At 28.5% G+C, this 19,162-nt stretch overlaps 3 protein-coding genes across 10 annotated transcripts; 2 read left to right on the top strand and 1 right to left on the bottom strand.

The window, feature by feature from the left end:
• Positions 1-3,192: 3,192 nt before the first annotated feature.
• On the bottom strand, positions 3,193-5,475 carry LOC129605936 (meiosis-specific nuclear structural protein 1). Of its 3 annotated transcripts, none has more exons than XM_055515967.1 (5): positions 5,399-5,475; positions 4,824-5,001; positions 4,174-4,764; positions 3,697-4,085; positions 3,193-3,636 (listed from the first exon to the last, which is right to left on the bottom strand). In XM_055515967.1, exons 2-5 carry the CDS (start codon positions 4,896-4,898, stop codon positions 3,498-3,500), a joined length of 1,194 nt encoding a protein of 397 aa, XP_055371942.1. In that variant the 5' UTR covers positions 4,899-5,001; positions 5,399-5,475; the 3' UTR covers positions 3,193-3,497. The 3 variants fall into 3 exon arrangements, with proteins under 3 accessions (XP_055371942.1, XP_055371940.1, XP_055371939.1); XM_055515965.1 differs by lacking the exon at positions 5,399-5,475 and adding an exon at positions 5,141-5,331; XM_055515964.1 differs by lacking the exon at positions 5,399-5,475 and having other exon boundaries at positions 4,824-5,094.
• A 1,143-nt stretch (positions 5,476-6,618) lies between these two features.
• Positions 6,619-10,076, top strand: LOC129605866 (E3 ubiquitin-protein ligase MARCHF6). Its single transcript, XM_055515860.1, has 6 exons — positions 6,619-6,797; positions 6,885-7,667; positions 7,735-8,363; positions 8,422-8,616; positions 8,673-8,913; positions 8,981-10,076. The coding sequence occupies exons 1-6, from the start codon at positions 6,743-6,745 to the stop codon at positions 9,982-9,984; spliced, it is 2,907 nt and encodes a 968-aa protein (XP_055371835.1). The 5' UTR covers positions 6,619-6,742; the 3' UTR covers positions 9,985-10,076.
• A 3,206-nt stretch (positions 10,077-13,282) lies between these two features.
• LOC129605864 (dipeptidyl peptidase 3) lies at positions 13,283-17,099 on the top strand. 6 transcript variants are annotated; one of them, XM_055515857.1, is made up of 4 exons: positions 13,283-13,375; positions 14,618-15,821; positions 15,888-16,030; positions 16,109-17,099. In XM_055515857.1, exons 2-4 carry the CDS (start codon positions 14,648-14,650, stop codon positions 16,946-16,948), a joined length of 2,157 nt encoding a protein of 718 aa, XP_055371832.1. In that variant the 5' UTR covers positions 13,283-13,375; positions 14,618-14,647; the 3' UTR covers positions 16,949-17,099. The 6 variants fall into 6 exon arrangements, with proteins under 6 accessions (XP_055371832.1, XP_055371830.1, XP_055371827.1 ...); XM_055515855.1 differs by having other exon boundaries at positions 13,344-13,468; XM_055515852.1 differs by lacking the exon at positions 13,283-13,375 and adding an exon at positions 13,555-13,931.
• Positions 17,100-19,162: the final 2,063 nt, after the last annotated feature.

The following is a 19,162-nucleotide window of genomic DNA, read 5'->3' as shown; positions in this document are numbered from 1 at the left end:
CGTTAAAATATTAAAAATTTAAGAAAAACAAAGTTTTTAAATAAGAAAACCACAAAATAAGTTAAATAACAAAAATAATACAAAAAATTTAATAATGGATAAAAAATTACGGGATGAGGAAGTACAAAAAATTATTGAAGAGTTTTCAGAACCATCTTTACCAGATTTTTCTGCAGGTTCGGACGACGACTATGAACCGTTAGGTGACGAGGACGATTCTTTATCGTCTAATGATGAAAATGATGCCAGAAATCATAATACAAAATCCGTGGAAGGTCATAGTGCTTTTGTGTCAATAGGAACAGTTGAAGAATAAACAGAAATTGCGGAGGAAAATGTAGAAGTAGGAGAAAGCACGAAAAATTTTAGAAAGCGGCAAAAGAATGGATACAAATTCACGAATGGAAAAATTATGGATACAAAATCATAGCAAATTGATGCGAAATTCTGGACAACAATATCTGACTAAACATGGTAAATTAAAAAACCCAATCGACCTAAAAGCTGTATTAACAAATCGTTTTGGCAACTGAGCGAATATGGGGAACAACGGTTATTTATTAAGCATACAGTTTCTCACAAAATAAAAACGTTATCGGGAAATACTAGAAGAAATTTTACTTATAGTTATGAACTGAATGGTAAAACCGTTTGCAAAAAATTTTATCTTGCAAAATTAAATATTTCATCAGAAATCTCTGATGCATGTAAAAAATAAGGAAAAAGCAAACATAGCAGTGGAAAAAGATCGACGCGATTCACAAAACAATGCAAAAAAACTTGATCCTGCAATTGAAAACTCCATCAAAGAACATATAAAGTCCTATTGTTGAGTCTCATTATACTAGAAAAAACTCAAAAAAACTATATTTAGCCAGAAATTTAAGCATAAAAAAAATGTACGATCTACATATGTATATAAAGAAAAACACCCAGCAAATAAAGTTAGCGAATATACGTAACGAAGAATTTTTAATACAAGATTCAACATTTAGATAACAAAAATGATGCACGAGATGAAACAGAAAATGATAAAACTAAGGCCACGAATAATAGCAAAATTTAGGTACGCTCCTTGCTCGAATGTAAGTTAATTTTATTATACAAGAAAATTTGCATCATACAATTTAACTTTGTATGACTTCGTGACTAAAGAAGGCTATTGTAACTTTTGGATGGGAATTAATGGTGAACGAGGTTCTGATGAAGTTGGTTCAATTTTATTCAGATTGCTGTGGGGGACAAAATCGGCCAGAGAAATTAACCCAAAAAAATTTATTAGATGAACCAAATTATTCCGAAGATGAAACCGACGCTTAAAAAACATATAATTTGTTTTTGTAAAATTAAGCACCATGAAATTTTTGGAAAGTTGATATTTTGATTTTTGAATATTATGTTTTATTTTTGTTTTTGTAAAATATATTGAATAAAAAAAGTTTTGTTTGTCGAAATAAATAATTGAATAAACTTTATGTTAAAAATAAAACAGTGTATAAATAAAAATGAAATGGTATACCATACAAAAAAAATAAAATGAAACAGTGTATAATTTATTTCATACAATTATCTTCAAAATTAAAACAGTGTAAGAGGTACTCTAAACTTTCAAAACCACAATTTACTATGATCCATGCGAATCTATAATTTCTTTGAAGCGGAAATGTTTTATTAAAAGCTTTAAAAATTTGGTGTTGTCTTTCAAAATAATTACCGTGACTTCAATAATGCTTTAAAAAAGATTTAAGTACGGTATTAATACGGTATTAGTACCGTCTCAGAGCTTTCAATACCTTTACATTGTAAAAAAAACTACTAAAGCTTTTGATACATTTTGGAATACAATTTTTACCATATCAATACAACTTTGACATTTGTTTGAAAATTTTAATTTAAAGTTCTGTGCAAATGTTAATTTTAAAAAAATGAATGTGTTCGTAAATATTGTTGTAAATAATTCAATTGATTTTAATAGTAGCAACAGTTCAAGTAGTTGCAGCAATTTTAATAAAATTAAACAAATTATAACATTAAGAAAGCAAAAGAGATACATTTCTTATTACTGCAAAAATTAAATGTTAAATCAAGATTACATTTAATGAATTAAGGGTATAACTTACTGCTCTTTTTCCATTTTTTTCAAATTTAAAAAATAACATGTACGTGAATGTTTTCAAAAAACCTTTTTGTTTATGAATTTGAAATATGACAAATGACACTAAATTTTGTATAACTAACAAACGTTACCACACCACTGGAAAAATAGCATTCTTATGCTTTATTTTGGAAAAAACTTGATAGCTACCACTTTATTGCTGAAAATATATGCTAGTTTTTTTTAATCGGTTACTTCTGGTAACATTTATATGACAAGGTATAAGAAAAGCGTGCTCGATTTTTTCGATACCCGATTTACTTTTATTTTACGTCTCCATTACGTATAAAACGCATTTTGGAAAAGTGTACAATGTCAAGAGCTTTTAGTAAACTTTTTGGAATTTGATACTTTGTAAAATTTTACGTCTTAAGCGCATTATTGAAGTCACGGTTAACTTATATAAAAAGCTTTATGTACTTTTTAGACCATAAACGTAAGTTTAAATTTTCAAAAAACTTTAAATGCTCGAAAACTCGAAACTATATAGTAGGTATTTTTTTATACACTGTTTCATTTCTCAGCAGACGAAATTAAATATATTTATAAACGAAAAACCGTTTTGCTCTTAGAATAGGAAATACATACATCGGAGAAATAAAACAATAAGAGCTTTATCCTAAAACAAATGCAGGGGTACATTTTAATTTGGCTCAATCAAATACATGTATATAAAAATAAATGCAAAGAAAAATCTTGTAGTTTTTGGAATAGGAAATACTGCGGAAAAAAAACAGTAAGATCTTTAGCCTAACATTTAACGCAAAAGTGGCAATTGTTCCTTTTTATTATAAAGCCTTAAAATCTTAAAATTCGACTGTTTGAATGGTCGATAGCTCAAGTAAAAGAAAGCATTACACAAAAACAAAACTTAAAAAAAGTTAAAAAAAAAATTCATAAAAGTTAAGACCGAAAATGAAATGCAAAATAAACTGACTGGTTTCCAGCCCTTTATTAGGCTTTTAAAAATTCTGTTTGTTTGAAGCATCCATCTTCTTCAGAACAGGTGCTACAAGCAAAAAAAAAAAACGAACGAATAGAAATATGTGAAAGTTTATTAAGACTACTTTCAAAAACTGTCGAAATTTTACACCCAGTTAAAACAGAGATTTTACTCTTTTTTGATGCCATAAATCATATAAATATGTCAAAGGACTGATTACTCAATCAAGCTGTATATAAGTATAACATTTTATGTACTTATGTGTATACTTGCATCTTTCAAATTTCTACTTGCATTTTTCAAGTATTGTGATTTTATTTGCTTTTTTAATATGATAATTCTATTAAATGCAAAAACTTAAAACAATGGACGGTTAAAGTAGTGTTTTTAAAATATTGCCTACTTAAGATTTGCCTCTGATGACAACGGAAGGAATTCCTTGTCATTTCTTTTGAAAACACCTGGCGGGATGAATCCTTGAAGTACTGAAGCATGTTCTTGAAGCATTTTAATTCTTTCGTCTTCAATAAGTTGTTCCCTAAAAAATTGAAAAAAATTTATAATATCATTATATTTATTATATGTACATGATATTTACTTTCTCTGACTTTCTCGTATATCATTTTCTCTTTGATTAAGTAATTCAGAAAGTTCTGAAGCACGTAGTTGAACCTTTAAATCTAAATCTTCAAGAAATGCTTGTTTATGCAATAGAGTTTTTTGTTTCTTTTGTTCTTCCTTAACTTTTTCCAACTGGTCTTTTTTGGCTAGTTCTTCTAACAATATGTTATGATATAAACTATCCTGCCTGACTTGTTCTTGTGCCCTCTGTTTATTACTTTCTAGTAAAGCAAATAGTCCTAGCCTATATTCCATTTGCTTTTTTAAATTTTCTGCAAGCTGTTTTCTTTCTAACTCTTCATCGCGAGCTGCCTTTTCTTCTACTAACAAATCTTCAAGCACAGCCATTCTCTTACATTTCATCCGCTGAAAATTCATTTGTAATTTTTATCACTGATTAGTTTAATGCAATAATTTTTTTGAATCAAACAGTACATGTGTTAATAAGTCTTACTTCGTTCATATTTAATTTTTTTCCCAAATTTTCACTTATTTGCTGTCTCTCTGAAAGTTGAACTAGTTTTTTTTCTTTTTCTTTTTTCTCATATTCATCTCTTTCCTTTTGCAAAGCTTCGATTTTTTTATTTTCTTCAATTTCAGCTTCAAGCTTCTCTACTTCTAGCATTTGACGGACTCTAAAAAATTCTTCTGCATCTTTGTGAATTTCTAAACGTTTCTGGCTTTTACACTTTTGTTGTTCATGTTGTTCTTTCAAAATTTTTCGTGCAATATTATCTATTATTTTCTTTTCCTCTATATATTCTTCAATTTTTAAAGTTTTTTTATGTTCATTTTGCTTAATTTGCTTTTTCAATTCTGCCATAAGTACTAGTTTTTTGTGTTTATCTAACTCTTCTCTACGTCTTTCACTTTCTTCTCTTTCTATTCTGGCTTTTTCCTCCAATTCAATTTCGTAATTTTGCTTTTCTTTTTCTTTTGCTTTTAGAAACTCTCTTTCTGAAATTTGTGCGGCTAAACCTTTGGATATATAAGCAGTTCTCAATTTCATTTCTAGTTCCTTTAGTTCCTCCGTATTTTCACGCAACTAAATAATTGAATAAATTTTCTAAAAAATTTTGAACTCTTTAAAAACATTAAATCAACCTGCTGTCTTCTTTTTTCCTCCAAAAAGTTTTGTTTCTTCTGTTTTTTTAAGCTTTCTGCCATTTGTAAATCCATAAAGTCTATTTGATCTCTCGGCTTCAAATTGATTTTAAATTTTATACCATTCTCATTATCACTCGCTTTTTGATTGTAACTTTCAACTTCCTGCAATATTTCCCTTAAATTGGAAGACGAATTTTTAGCATATTTTCTGTTTTCAAAATAATTATTTACGCTAGGAATTTTATCTTTGAATGAATACATGTATTCTGTACAAAAAATCGAAAATTTATAAAAATAAATTATACACAACATACATATTATTATCATTATAAACATTCATGGTATCTTAGCAAGTAATAAGTGACATCTACCGTCAGAAATTTTAATCATCTACAATTTTTATTTTGGTCTCGTGAAGGGTGAAATGAAAGTGATGATTTTAAGTTTAATGTTTTTAAATTTTATTTAATTTAATTACTTAATTTTCGATAAATTGTTTTAATTTTAAAATACACTTTGACGTTGTCAAAATATAACTCAGTTATTTTAAAAGTAGCCTCTATTCGTATTACCTATTGAAATTTTACTTAGTTTTTTAGTTTTTGTCTCGTGAAAGAACCTTTTAATGATACCATGATACAAATAACAATAAATTTATTTTGGTCCTTTTACTGATTTTTTTGTAATTCGTAACCACATATGACAAAAAATCAAATCGGCATATGACAAAAAATACACGAAATTTGCAATACATAAATAAACCAAAAAGCACTCGAAAAAAAATTCGGAACAACTGATTTTATAATCTGATTTGATTAGGTAAAATATAAGATGAACATCGTTTTTTTCAAAATCTACATTAATTGTGCAAGACCCCGCGAGATGCCAATTACACATAATATTAAATATAAAGTGAAATCTGAATCTGATAAAAATATGGTCGAATGTAATATCAGATGTAATCTGCTGATAAAAATAGAAATCAATATCATCAAATTTATCAAATCTGATATGAATATAATTAAATTATCTGTCACATTTTTGAAAGCAACTAATGTTTTTTAAATTACAGTAAAATTTGTGTAGGCAGCAAAAGTACTCCAGGAGAATATATAAATGGAAACTAAACTATTCTTCAATTTTGGGCGGAAGATATTTTTTATATAAGCTGTCTAGACTTAATTAGTTATTAGTCTATTTATAATTATAAATATTAATTAATATTAGTTAAGTCTTTCGTTGGACAACTGTCCATCGAAATAATTGTCAGGTTCACATAAAACTCTTCATAAAAAAATCTTTACAAGTCCTTCTAGATCTTTATGTGATATTCAATTGAAATCAGTGGGAAGCAAAAATATCTCGATTTCAATTCGAAGCAAAAATAATATAACAATCACATATGATGTAAGAAACTGTATACGCATTTAGTTAAAACCCCAAGTCGTTTAATAATAATTGCGACGGAGAATATCAAAAAATTTGCCGTGGAAATAGTATTACCATGCGTTACATTTAAAAAGATTAAATGATTTTTTTGATTTTCTTTTGTATACTTCGGAAAATATGGAAAAAATTGTAAAAAATTCTATTTCTTAAATTAAAATTCATTAAAAAACATTAATTTTAGAGATATTTTTGTATGTAAAATTTTAAAAATCTTATTTTGAAGTTTCAGAGAAAAAATATTTCCAAAATACCTAAATTTTGAAGATGAATCTTCACCTTTGGTAGTGCTGGGTGGAATTCTTATTTTATATTTATATCTGTAGAATGTCAAAGTCATAAAACTAATAGTGAAGTCCGTGACATAAAAAAAACAGATCGGGAAGATTTTCTTATTTTTTTTATTTTAAATATTTACATTATTTAACCAAAGATTGCTTTTTCTTAAAAAATTTTAGAGTAGTAAGAGGATGGATGACATGTCTCAAAATGATATAATATCCCGGGAATGTCGTGTATGCAAATGTAATGCATTTGTATACATATGCACTTTATATACATAAAATAAAATGTGTAGTTATTTTATAATTTGCATTTGTGTTTTGTTTAAAGGTGAAGCTCAACCAGATCGACCTTTGTTTCATCCATGTATATGCACCGGTAGCATAAAGTGGATTCATCAAGACTGTTTAACACAATGGATGCGATACTCTCGAAAGGAATATTGTGAGTTATGTGGACATAGATTTACTTTTCAACCAATTTATTCCCCAAATATGCCAAGTGTTTTACCATTGAGGGATGTTATTGGTGGTTTATTGACTTCTGTTGGTACCGCAGCGAAATATTGGATACATTACACAATAGTAGCATTTGCATGGCTAGGTGTAGTACCTTTGTCAGCATATAGAACTTATCGTTTTATGTTTAGTGGCTCTTTTGAAATATTATCCCTGCCAGTTGATGTATTTTCAACAGAAAATATAGCTTCGGATGTTTTTAGAGGTTGTTTTGTTGTTACGTGTACCTTATTATCCTTTATTGGTATTGTGTGGTTACGTGAGCAGATTTTACATGGGGGTGGACCTGATTGGTTAAACGAACCCCAAAATATTCAACAGGATTTAGGAGATCCTAGAATGGCAATTTTAGGAGATTTAAGACCTGAAAATGATATTGGGAATGATGGAGTAAACGAAGGTCATATTGGTCTTGCTGATGAAGCCAACGATAATAATAACAATGAAAATAATAATAATGAGGTTGATGTAAATGATCCACCACCTGATTTACCAATTGACAATGCAGAACCTCCCCCACCAATTCCAGCTGCAGAAGCACCCGATGCAGCTGCAGGTGACGGAGCTGGTGATTTAGGAAATGGAAATGAAGAAGGTGAACAATTTACTGGTCAAACAGCAAAATTTTTAAGAGTTTAATTTATTTTATATGATTTTTTTAGGAAATTGGAACCCAATGGAATGGGATAGAGCCGCAGAAGAATTGACATGGGAAAGATTACTAGGATTAGATGGGTCAATGGTGTTTCTAGAGCATGTTTTTTGGGTGATCTCCCTAAACACAATCTTCATATTTACTTTTGCATTCTGTCCGCATTGCATAGGCAATTTTGTTATAAACTCTTTAGGATTGCAAAGACAAGACAAACCTTTAATGCATTTTCATGGATTCTTAACCACATTATTTGGGTATTGTAATATTGGAGTAACACTGGTTATATTGCACTCCATAGCACGATTATTTAAAATGCGAAAAATACGCTGGCTATTTGGTTTATGTTATATAGTTGTAAAAGTATCCCTTTTATCTGTGGTGGAAGTAGGGGTACTACCATTAGTTTGTGGCTGGTGGTTAGATATATGCTCTCTACCTTTATTTGATGCCACAATTAAAGATCGTAAAGCTAGTTTTAGAGCAGCGCCCGGAACTTCTCTTTTTATACATTGGATGTTTGGTATGGTTTATGTTTACTATTTTGCAGCTTTTGTATCATTGTTAAGGGAAGTTTTAAGGCCAGGCGTTTTATGGTTTTTTAGAAATTTAAATGACCCCGATTTTAGTCCCATACAAGTAAATATTATGTATTTATAATTGGTATTGTATTGAATATTCAAAATTATATTTTAAGGAAATGATAAATTTCTCAGTACTACGTCATACGCGTCGCTTAATTGCTTCCGCAGTTATTTTTGGAACCGCAGTGTTATTGATGCTTTGGCTACCAATACAAATTCTGAAATCATTTTGGCCAACGTTTTTGCCTTACGTTCTTTCAGGTGACGCAGAAGTTAATGAATTAAGTTTGCAAATTTTACTCTTGCAGGTATATACATTATTTTTATTTTAAAATTTTTTTTCATGTAATAAAAAATTGGCTAGATTATTCTCCCTGGCTTCTTTGAACAATCCCACACTCGTATATGGCTCAAAAGCCTGGTTAGAATTTGGTGTAAAAGTGTCGCATGGTTGTTGGGTCTAAAAAGTTATTTAGGAACTGAAGCAAATAATGATGATGAAGGCAACGAACGGCAGCCATTTGATGTGAATAATCAGGGTGGTCTAGGAGCAGCTCATCAAGCGTACTTGCAAAGAGGTGTTCCTGTAGCATTTCAACCATATGGTAGGAAATGTCAAATAGTATATTACGAATTAAGTTCTTTAACTATACTTATTGTTTTGTATTTCAGATCGGCCAACATTTTTTGCCATGCGGTTATTTGGTTTAATAGTTTTAATGTGCATAAGTCTTGTCATTACATCTCTTATAACATTAACTATTCCTATATGGATTGGTCGTCAGGCAATGGCATTTTGGTCTGTTAGTATTTCAAATCATAACAGTGCTACTAGTACTGTCGAAGGAAGAGGTGGAGAGATTCCTCTTCGACCACACGAATTGTATACCGCAGCTATGGGTACCTACCTTTGTTGGATATTTTCCCGTGGGGTTGCAATTGCAACTAATTTATTGCCGCAGGGGCGTACCGCAATAATGGAAAAGTTTCGTCATTGGTTGCAAACCGCTACAAGTTATGCTTTGGCCGCTATACTATTTGTATTGATGCTTGGAGTAATCCCTCTTTTGTTTGGGCTTTTATTAGAATTAGTTTTAGTAATACCTTTACGTGTGCCACTAGAACAGACACCAATTCACTTTTTGTGGCAAGATTGGGCCTTAGGAGTATTATACACTAAAATAGCTTGTGCTCTTACAATGATGGGCCCTGATTGGGTATTCAAACGTGCTATAGAAAGAGCGTATCGTGATGGATTGCGTGACATTGACTTAGGATTTATTATACGAGAACTGGCAGCCCCGGTTATAACTTGTTTTGGGTTAGCTTTATCGGTTCCCTACGTTATAGCTCATTCTGTAATGCCAATGTTTTTCACAAATCAACAAACACGAAGTATTATAGCCAGAGAAATTTATCCATTCTTTTTAATAGTATTTATAGCGGTTGCCATAATTTATTTCCAAATAAGACAGTTCAAGAAACTTTATATAGCTATAAAGAACGATAAATATTTGGTTGGTCAAAGATTGGTAAATTATGAGCACAAAAAGAAGAAAGCAGATACTCCGCCACCGGCTTCTCCAAAAACTGAATCCAGACCTCAACAAGCGAGACAAGACGATCGGGATAATGATTTGTTTAATTTTGATCCTGAGGTATTACCAAGAATATAAAGCTTAATTTTAAATTATATACTACGTGTAAAAATATTTATGTAATAAAATTTTTAAAAATCTTAAAATAAAAAACGCGAAAATTAAAATAATTTTTAATTTAAACTTATAATTCAACTTGTACATTTCAATAAAAAATCAAAAATGCTAATTTAAATTTTGAATTATTTGCCTTGCTCTTGAATATTTTACACTTTCTAGCAATTCTTTTTTTCCTTCTTCTATTTCTCTATCTAAATTTGATATTTCGTTTTGAGCTTTTTCTATAATTTTTTTTTTTGCCATACCTTCACTGCCTTCCAAATATTCTAAAACCAATGGCCATAAATAAATGTTTATTATATTTTCATCGAACATTTTCGACACAATTTCTATTTGTAACAATTTCTTATATTTCCAGTTTAAACGATCGTTTTTCCAGGTTTGAAGATATTTTTCTAAAATGGTTTTGTGCTGTAATTTATTCTTACACTTTTTTTGCTCAACGTTTTTGAAGTGTTTGACTTTCTGCTTAGCCCGAACAGATTGGATAGAATAAATATTTTCGGGTTTTGCTGATTGAGCTATTTGTTCTGCCGTCGGCTCTTTCAATCCTTCATCATCTTCAGAACTTGAATAATTTTTTTTCTCCTCTAATGCAACTTCTGAAGTGTCGTTGAGTTCCTTTAATTTTTTTTTGATTTTATGTTTCTGCAATATTTTCATTATAGGCGCGGGATAACAAAACAAATTACTACTAAATTGGTAAAACGTCAACTGGATGTCGAAATTACTTTATTTTGTCATCGCTACGGTGCGCTAAGATTTGGAAAATCAAATGTTTTTGACGTTAAAGTTCAAAACTTAATAATTTCATTTCAATATCATGAAGAGACGTTAAAAATGATTTGAGTTCGTTTACGGTGATTATTTTGTTTTGTGTTAATTTAGTTTATTTTGTTTATCAGCTTATTATGCAATAGATTTTCAACTCAATTTAGTTATTTTATCGGATCGCCTTCAGTTAAAAATTTCAAGTCAGTTCGGATGTGTAAATGACAATTATAATGACATATGGCTGATTTGACTGGTGGCATTTAACTTGAGGAATGAATACCAATTCTGCACTCTCTTTAGCAAAGGTAATATATAAATTTTTTTTATTACTATTTAATTAATTTATTAATTATTTTCTGCTATTATAGAATGTCGTTATTTCGTTTTTTGTCATACCTGACGTAACAAAAATATTTTGGACATGAATAATACATATAACTAAATCATTTCTTAATTGTCTGTTTGTGCAGTCAAACTTATAATAGGAGCGAATTTATTTTGATAACCTAACGTTTACTACGTATAAAATATACATAATTGATAACGCAATAATTGTAAAGCAATTTTTTTTTATAATAAAATTTTACCTGCAAATATTTCAAATAACCAAAATTCGCAGGTACGAGTATTACTAAATTTCAAATAAAAACAAATTTAAAGACGTTAACTTGTTTTTTTATTTTATAAATTGTTTGACAACTTAAAATTAAATATCTTATTGAAGTATAAAATCTTATGATATTAAGAAATATAAATCTTATGACCTTATTTTCATATATATTTAAAAAAATCATCAATTTCATTTGACAGTTTTATTCTACAAAATACATATTTTGTTACACAATATGCTACTTATATACATATTTGATTTTAAAATAAAAATACCCATGTTTGTGTTTGTGCTCCAACATATAACTATTTTAGTATATAAAAATATTTTTGATAAAATTTGGAGACTAATATTTCGGAAAATTTAAATACACTACATACATACATACATATTTAAGTTTACGTATTATATCTTTTCCGTTACCAAAATGAAACTCCTTATAATACATAAAAATTTGTGAAGCAGTACATCACATACCACTTCGCTTACAATTCATTTATTTTTGAAAAATTAATGCAAAAATTTTATAAATATAAATCATTTTAACTTAAATAAAAACTGCTCCTGTCACTCGAAACTTCATAAAAGAAAAGTTTAACAAATTTCCGAATTATTAATTAAAGTTAATACTATTACATAAATAATTGGTTTTATTTATTAAAATACTTAATAGAATTTACTTTATTCTCACCATTTTGCTGCAGGGTTGTTAGAAGTAAGGTGGCGACAATTACATAAACAACGGTTTTCCCCATTGAAATGTCAGAATTAATATAATAAAGAAATAAGTGAAATTACCGTCGTGATTTCCACGTCGGTGGTAAAATAGCCTAAATTGCTATATTACCGATGACATTTTTTTGGCAGCTGATCTTTTGCCATGTGTGTGTGACATTATATTCAAAATGCTGCGCAATTGATTTTGCCGTTTTGCTGTTGTTCTGGATTAACGAGGGAAATCGCCAGGTATTGCCGTTCACCGTTTTATTTCTGCTTTTACAGTTAGTGCGAAAATTAGTACTACGAACAGCTGATTTTTACTTTAGTCATAATTTCGTAGAAAATTGTTAGATTTTGACGTAAAATCCAAGATAATTTCAGTTAGTACGTAAACAGTTGTTACAGCCTATGTGGTAGATAAAATCTGATCTGATCTTTTTATCTTGATTTTGTCGTATAAATATGTAAACAGTACCTATTCGGGGTTTTTCAGTGTTCTAATGGAATCCTGTTTTCTTTTTTAATATACAATTTTTTAAAAAGCTAAGTGGCATGTGTAAGTAAAAGCTAAAAAAATAAATGTAACTTTATTAAAAACAAATAACTTTTGTGCTGTTTACATATTTGTATTGGACTTTTGTATAGAACTTAGTTTTTTTATGAGCAAAGTTTAAAAATTCAATATTTTGAAGCTACATTATTTAAAGGCTATAAAAAAATTTAAATACACAATAAAAAGCATGCATAAAAGGCACATAATATAGTGATATGTGCAATGCATCACTAGGCAACCAAATGTTTTTTTCACTTTTATGTGCTTTTGTTCGCGTATATGATATTGATGTCAAGTCAATAACCGTCTGCTGATGGAGAAAACTCTTTTGAAGTGCTTTTTCAGATTTTCATTCTTGGTCGTCATATTCTATGCATACATTGGTCTGAAAGTTTATTTTAGAATATAAGCTGCACACACTCATATTTGCAAAAATGTGTCTATGGAAGTCTTTTGTCTTCTCTATTTAGTTAATTCAAGGTTTTCCGTTTTTGTAGAATAGAATTCAAAAAGATAATGAAAAATAAAAAAAGAATGAAATGTAAATGAAAGAGACGTTCACAAAAATGCGAAGAATAAAAACAATCATAACACCATAACAGGTCTTGTATTGGTTGACATCGCTTGGTGAACATTGAACCGAGCTAAAAATTTTAATTGAAAATCTGTGTTGTTTAAAGTTTTTGTTGAAAGTTAGTTTTAAATTAAATTTACTTAAAATACATATGTATTATTTACTTAAAATACATACATGTTAAATACTTATTTATTTATATATACTAGAGGTTATACACTGAAGCTATATTTATTTTACCATATTTACGTTTTTTCATTTTCAAGATTTTTTATTTAATTAGTATAATTGTAAAATTTAGAGTGTGCATAAAAACTTGTTTTAAATTTTAGTAAACATTATGTATGTTACACTAATTTTTCTCTCGAAATTTCTTAAAAAATAATTTAAAATTTACATATTGTGTTTTCAAAAAATAGTTACATTTAAAATTAAAACATTTTTGCATATTTACATAATCACACGTATCCAAAGCAAAAAAAATAGATTGCTTTTGAAAATAGGTTGAAATTCAGAAAACATATGTCATATTTGTCAAAATCGAATTTTACGCTTACACAAACACATTAATTTCCGGCGTACACACAATATTGTAAAGTGCATTTCAGATTTGACAACAAATAAAAGCTGAAGACAAGTTTTCTTGAAAATAGTATAATTTAATTTAATTGAAGGTAAATTATCATAATTCAAACGATTCTAGATATGATAAAAAAGAATTTCCTCAAATAAAAGGTGCTTAATTTTAGAAAAATATTGTAAAGAAAATGAAACTAAGAATAACTGATAAATATTTATAATGTGTGATGACACAGCGTTTTTATAGGAATTTATTATAAAAACATTACAATGTCAGCAAAATTTTTAAGCAATTTTAAGCTTAAAATTAGACAAAATTAAAATTTTATACTAATTATCAAAATAGTTACATATAGATATTAAACAAAAATTTTTAGGTTGGCCAAAATCGTAAAGTTGCACATAAATGTATATTACCTATGTCAACAACCTTATTAGTAGCTCTAATAATTAAACCTAGAGCTACTAATTTATAACAATTTTTGTAGAAATTTTATGTTGGTAGGTAGGTCTAGGAATAATTCTATAGAAATAATTGAAATGTTTTCATAAAAACACATATAAGGACATAACTTGTTAGTTTTGTAATAAAAAAAAGGTAGAAATGTTGAAATATTTTAGAATACCTAATTTAGCACCGCATATATTGAGACAAAGAGTTATGACTGTAAGAAAATCTTTTTCTGACATGAAATCCATAAAGGTAACTCTTGACTATAGGTGGAATAAGTATGAAAAGTAATAAATAACAAAACTATAGAACTCTTATTTATTTTCACAGGCCACCTCAATTCTCAAACCGAAACTGAAAATGCTTGACGACAAACTGAAACAATTTGTTTTGCCAAACACTCAACCAATCGCTGATTTAAGTTGTAAAGACGCATTTCTTAATTTAACAGCGAAAGAAAAGTTATACGCACATTATTTTTCAAAAGCCTCATGGTATGGTGGATTAATTGCTTTAATTCAGTGTAGTCCTGAATCACCAGCTATATTTGCTTTACTTCACAAAATATTTAAAAATGAATCATTGAGTGATTTAAAGGAAAAAGCAGTAAATTCAGGGTCTATTTCCGACGATGAATTCACAGCTTTTTTGGTGTATGCTTGCGGGTTTTTTGCGAATTCTGGAAATTACAAAGGTTTTGGTGACAGTAAAATTATACCGAATTTACCAAAAGACAAATTTCAAAAAATTCTTGAGAATTCCAAGGTTTACAATGAAGACCTACAACTTCAGAAAGTTGCAAAGCAAATTTTAGAACAAATTTTTGAACTGAATGACAATAATGAAACTTTAGGTTTTTCTCCCAACGGTGTTACAACATATTGGTCTTCAAATTGTACTAAAAATGATTCAGAAATAGTTACTGAGTGGATGACATCCCGACAAATAGAAGCTTACATGAGCAGAACTTTTAAAACAATTGAAAATGAAAAACAAGTTTACAATATTAGAATAGCTTCCGTTGAAAAGGGTACGAAGGATGGCATTACGAAACCAGAAGAAGAATTCAAAAAAAACATCTTTCGTGTAACCCGAGGTGATTATTCGAAATTATTAGCTAAATGCGTTGAAAATCTTAAATTAGCTAAGCAATATGCTGCCAATGAAAATCAAAACCTTATGATTGAACATTACATTAAATGTTTTACTGAAGGCAGTCTTCCAGATCATAAAGAAGGTTCACGATTTTGGATTAAAGATAAAGGTCCAGTCATTGAAACTTATATAGGTTTTATTGAAACTTATCGTGATCCAGCTGGCGCGAGGGCAGAATTTGAAGGATTCGTAGCTATGGTCAACAAAGAAATGTCATCTAAATTTGGAAAACTAGTAACCTTAGCTGAAGAGTTTTTAAAACACTTACCATGGAATGAAGATTTTGAAAAAGACTCTTATTTGAAACCAGATTTCACTTCTCTAGATGTTTTAACTTTTGCAGGCAGCGGAGTTCCTGCTGGAATAAATATACCAAATTGTAATTTATAACAAACTGTTTGTTATTTAATAAATTCATATGTGTTTATCTTTTATAATATTGCAGATGACGAAATAAGACAAGATGAAGGATTTAAAAATGTTTCCTTAGGAAATGTTTTGTCAAATATAAATAAAAAGGACCCAATACCATTTTTATCAGAAGAAGATCAAGCACTGGTAAAGGAGTACAAAGTAAAATCATTTGAGGTAAGATTTCAAAAATATTAAATTTAATAATAGTGTGCGTGTATAAGAATAATAACAAAATTTAAAATCTTATTATAGGTTCAAGTAGGTTTGCATGAGCTTTTAGGTCATGGTAGTGGCAAATTATTCCGAGTTGATGAAGATGGAAAATTTAATTTTGATATAGAACATGTAAAGAACCCGTTAAACGGGGAGAAAATCACTAATTGGTATGTACCGGGAGAAACATATGACACAAAATTTGGATCGATGGGTTCATCCTACGAAGAATGCCGCGCGGAAGCAGTTGGTTTATATTTAAGTCTTCAAAAAGATGTTCTTAAAATTTTCGGTTTTGAAAGCGAAGAGGAGCAAGAAAAGATCATATACACAAACTGGATGAACTTAATATGGAATGGTGTAGGTGTAGCTTTAGAAATGTACAACCCGCAGACGAAACTGTGGATGCAAGCTCATAGTCAGGCACGTTATGTTATTATGAAAGTATTAGTTGAAGCTGGTCAAGATTTTATAACGATTATAGAAACTGAAGAGGGCAAAAACTTACTTCTTACTATCGACAGAACTAAAATTAATACAGTAGGCAAGAAAGCAATTTACCAATTTTTGTTAAAACTTCAAGTGTTCAAGTCAACAGCTGACATTGCTGCAGCAAAGAAAATGTATGATTACTATTCAGAAGTGAACGATTCGGGACCATATCCATGGGCCAAATGGCGTAATATTATACTATTGCATAAAAAACCTCGTATTATATTAGTACAAGCTAATACTGAAATAAATGGTGAAAATGTAGACTTAATTACGTATGACGCAAGCCATCAAGGTTATATTAAGTCCTGGGTAGATAGATTTCCAAATTCAGACATTGATGATGTTTTATTGGACATATGGGAAGAAAATAAGAAATTTTTTTAAGATAAGAATAAAAATTTTATATGCATACCATTTACAAAAAGTAATAAAATCAGTTATATCGGATTTGTGATTTTTCCATTACATGTATATAATTGAAATAAATATGTTAAGAGTTTTATAATTAAATCATTTTAAAATTTTGTTGATTAAATTATATTGTTCTTTATTTCAAAAGCTAAATAAACACAAAACAGTTTTCGAATTGCGTATGTTTGATAAATCTCTTCTACAAAACATGAAATATAATAGCAAAATTGAAAATATAGAGCCCACATATTACAAATTTACAAAGATAAACTATTTAACTTTTGCAGATTTTGTGATTATGCGAAAAAAAATTAGAATTGAAATTAGAACTTTAAGCTCATGTCTAATTTATAGATAATCTCTACATTTATAGATATTATTATCGTTTTATTTCTAATATTTTATCCTAACTTAAATTTTTCTATAAAATTTTAACAGTTTTCCGTATTTAATATGAACTAAATGCAATTTAAAAAGAACAAGAACGTGTTTAGCTGGTATTGAATTTGCAGTATAAAGATTAAATGACATTGCAGGAAAAAGAAAAAGTGAGAAAATAATAAATTCACTTGAGGTTTTTCAAATCATGTATGTGAAGAATAAACATGATTGAAAACATGGATTAGTAAGCTTACACTTATAGTGCATTTAATTATTTTAACTAATAATCATAATCTTACGTAAATTTTTTTAATATAATCTCCCATGTTCTGGATTACATGGGCGATGTAAATTCTGCTTTGATAAACTACTTTCGTGATTTATAAGTTCAGAAGATTTTCACCGGTTTCGGAGGATAATTTTTCAGAATATGTAATCAGTTTTTCATTATCTCATTTAGCTTTATAGATATTCAGGTGTTATTTTGATCCACCTATTCTATTTTTAAATCGATTTTGATCGACGCATTTTGATCAATATCCAAAATCATTGGTGATGTATTCAATTTTCATGGATCATTGTAAACCTGAAGTTTTAATATTTTATGAACAGAATTTTTATTATCCTCTTTGTAAAACACCATCTACTTTAAATATTTGAAAGTATCTTCTTACAAAATGGGATAATAATGAGGAGCGTCCGCTATGATTTATCTATTTATTGAATTTTGTATTTCTATGTACTTATATTTATTCTTTTCAATAATTTTCAAAACATGATATTCGTTTACGACTTGTCATCAATTATTTGGTTTTATTTATCGCACATAGTTTGTGAATGAAGTAATAAAGTCACTTGTTAAGTTTCTAAAAAGTTTTAAACCCTGTAACAAGGTTAAAATACGAATTTCTCAAAATATTATAACAATAATTAAAATAAAATATTAACAAAAAAAAAACGTAAATTGAAAACGTAAATGTTGGGTTTTGAAACAATTTTATGCAAATATACATATGTATGTATGTAGGTTTTTGTTGCAACACTAATTATTGAATACATACTTATTGTGGCATTTTGTTGCAACTAATTTAATGCCAATAAATAATTGCAACCTGGTATTTTTCAAATAAAATTTGTATTAAATTAATGTATTAAATTAAAAAAAAAAAACAAATTAATTTTAATTGGTAATTCAGTAAAATTTGAGAACAAAATAACAAAGAAATTCAAATTAATCAAACGAACATTAAGAAATTTATAATTTAAATCAAATGAAGCAAAACAATATTAAAACTAAACAAAAACTAATCCTTAAATTTACATCTTCCATATACATAAGTGTCACAGCATGTTACATAAAAATAAAAGCAAAAAACTTCATTTCATTTTGAGAACAATATAATAAGGCTTCAGAAAAGTTCTTAAATTAATTTTCAAATGTAGTCTTTTGAAGCAATTATTATATTCTGTCTCTATAATAATACAAACAAATGTAGGCAAAAAAGAAATTGTTTTGCAAGTACTGGATTTTTATACAACCAAAATTGGCCAAATTTGGGATTTTAATATAATCTCACACGTTGTTACCACTTTTCCTTATGCTACACTAATCAGTTATTGAAATATTTAACTATAAACAATAATAAAACTGTCAAGACATTCCACTAAAACTTCTATGACATATCAGAGTTGTGATTGGACACATAGCTGCCGAATTCATATAATTCATGTAATGTATAGCTGCCATAGCAGCTATCCGAATGTAAAGTTCGAATCGTTTTACTTAAAATAGCAACTGCCCTTAGC

The sequence above is a fragment of the Condylostylus longicornis genome, unplaced genomic scaffold (assembly GCF_029603195.1).
Source record: "Condylostylus longicornis isolate FDR11 unplaced genomic scaffold, ASM2960319v2 ptg000016l, whole genome shotgun sequence".
NCBI classification, from domain to species: Eukaryota; Metazoa; Arthropoda; class Insecta; order Diptera; family Dolichopodidae; genus Condylostylus; species Condylostylus longicornis.
The sequence above is the reverse complement of the archived record's forward strand: the minus strand, read 5'-3'. Positions and strand labels throughout refer to the sequence as shown.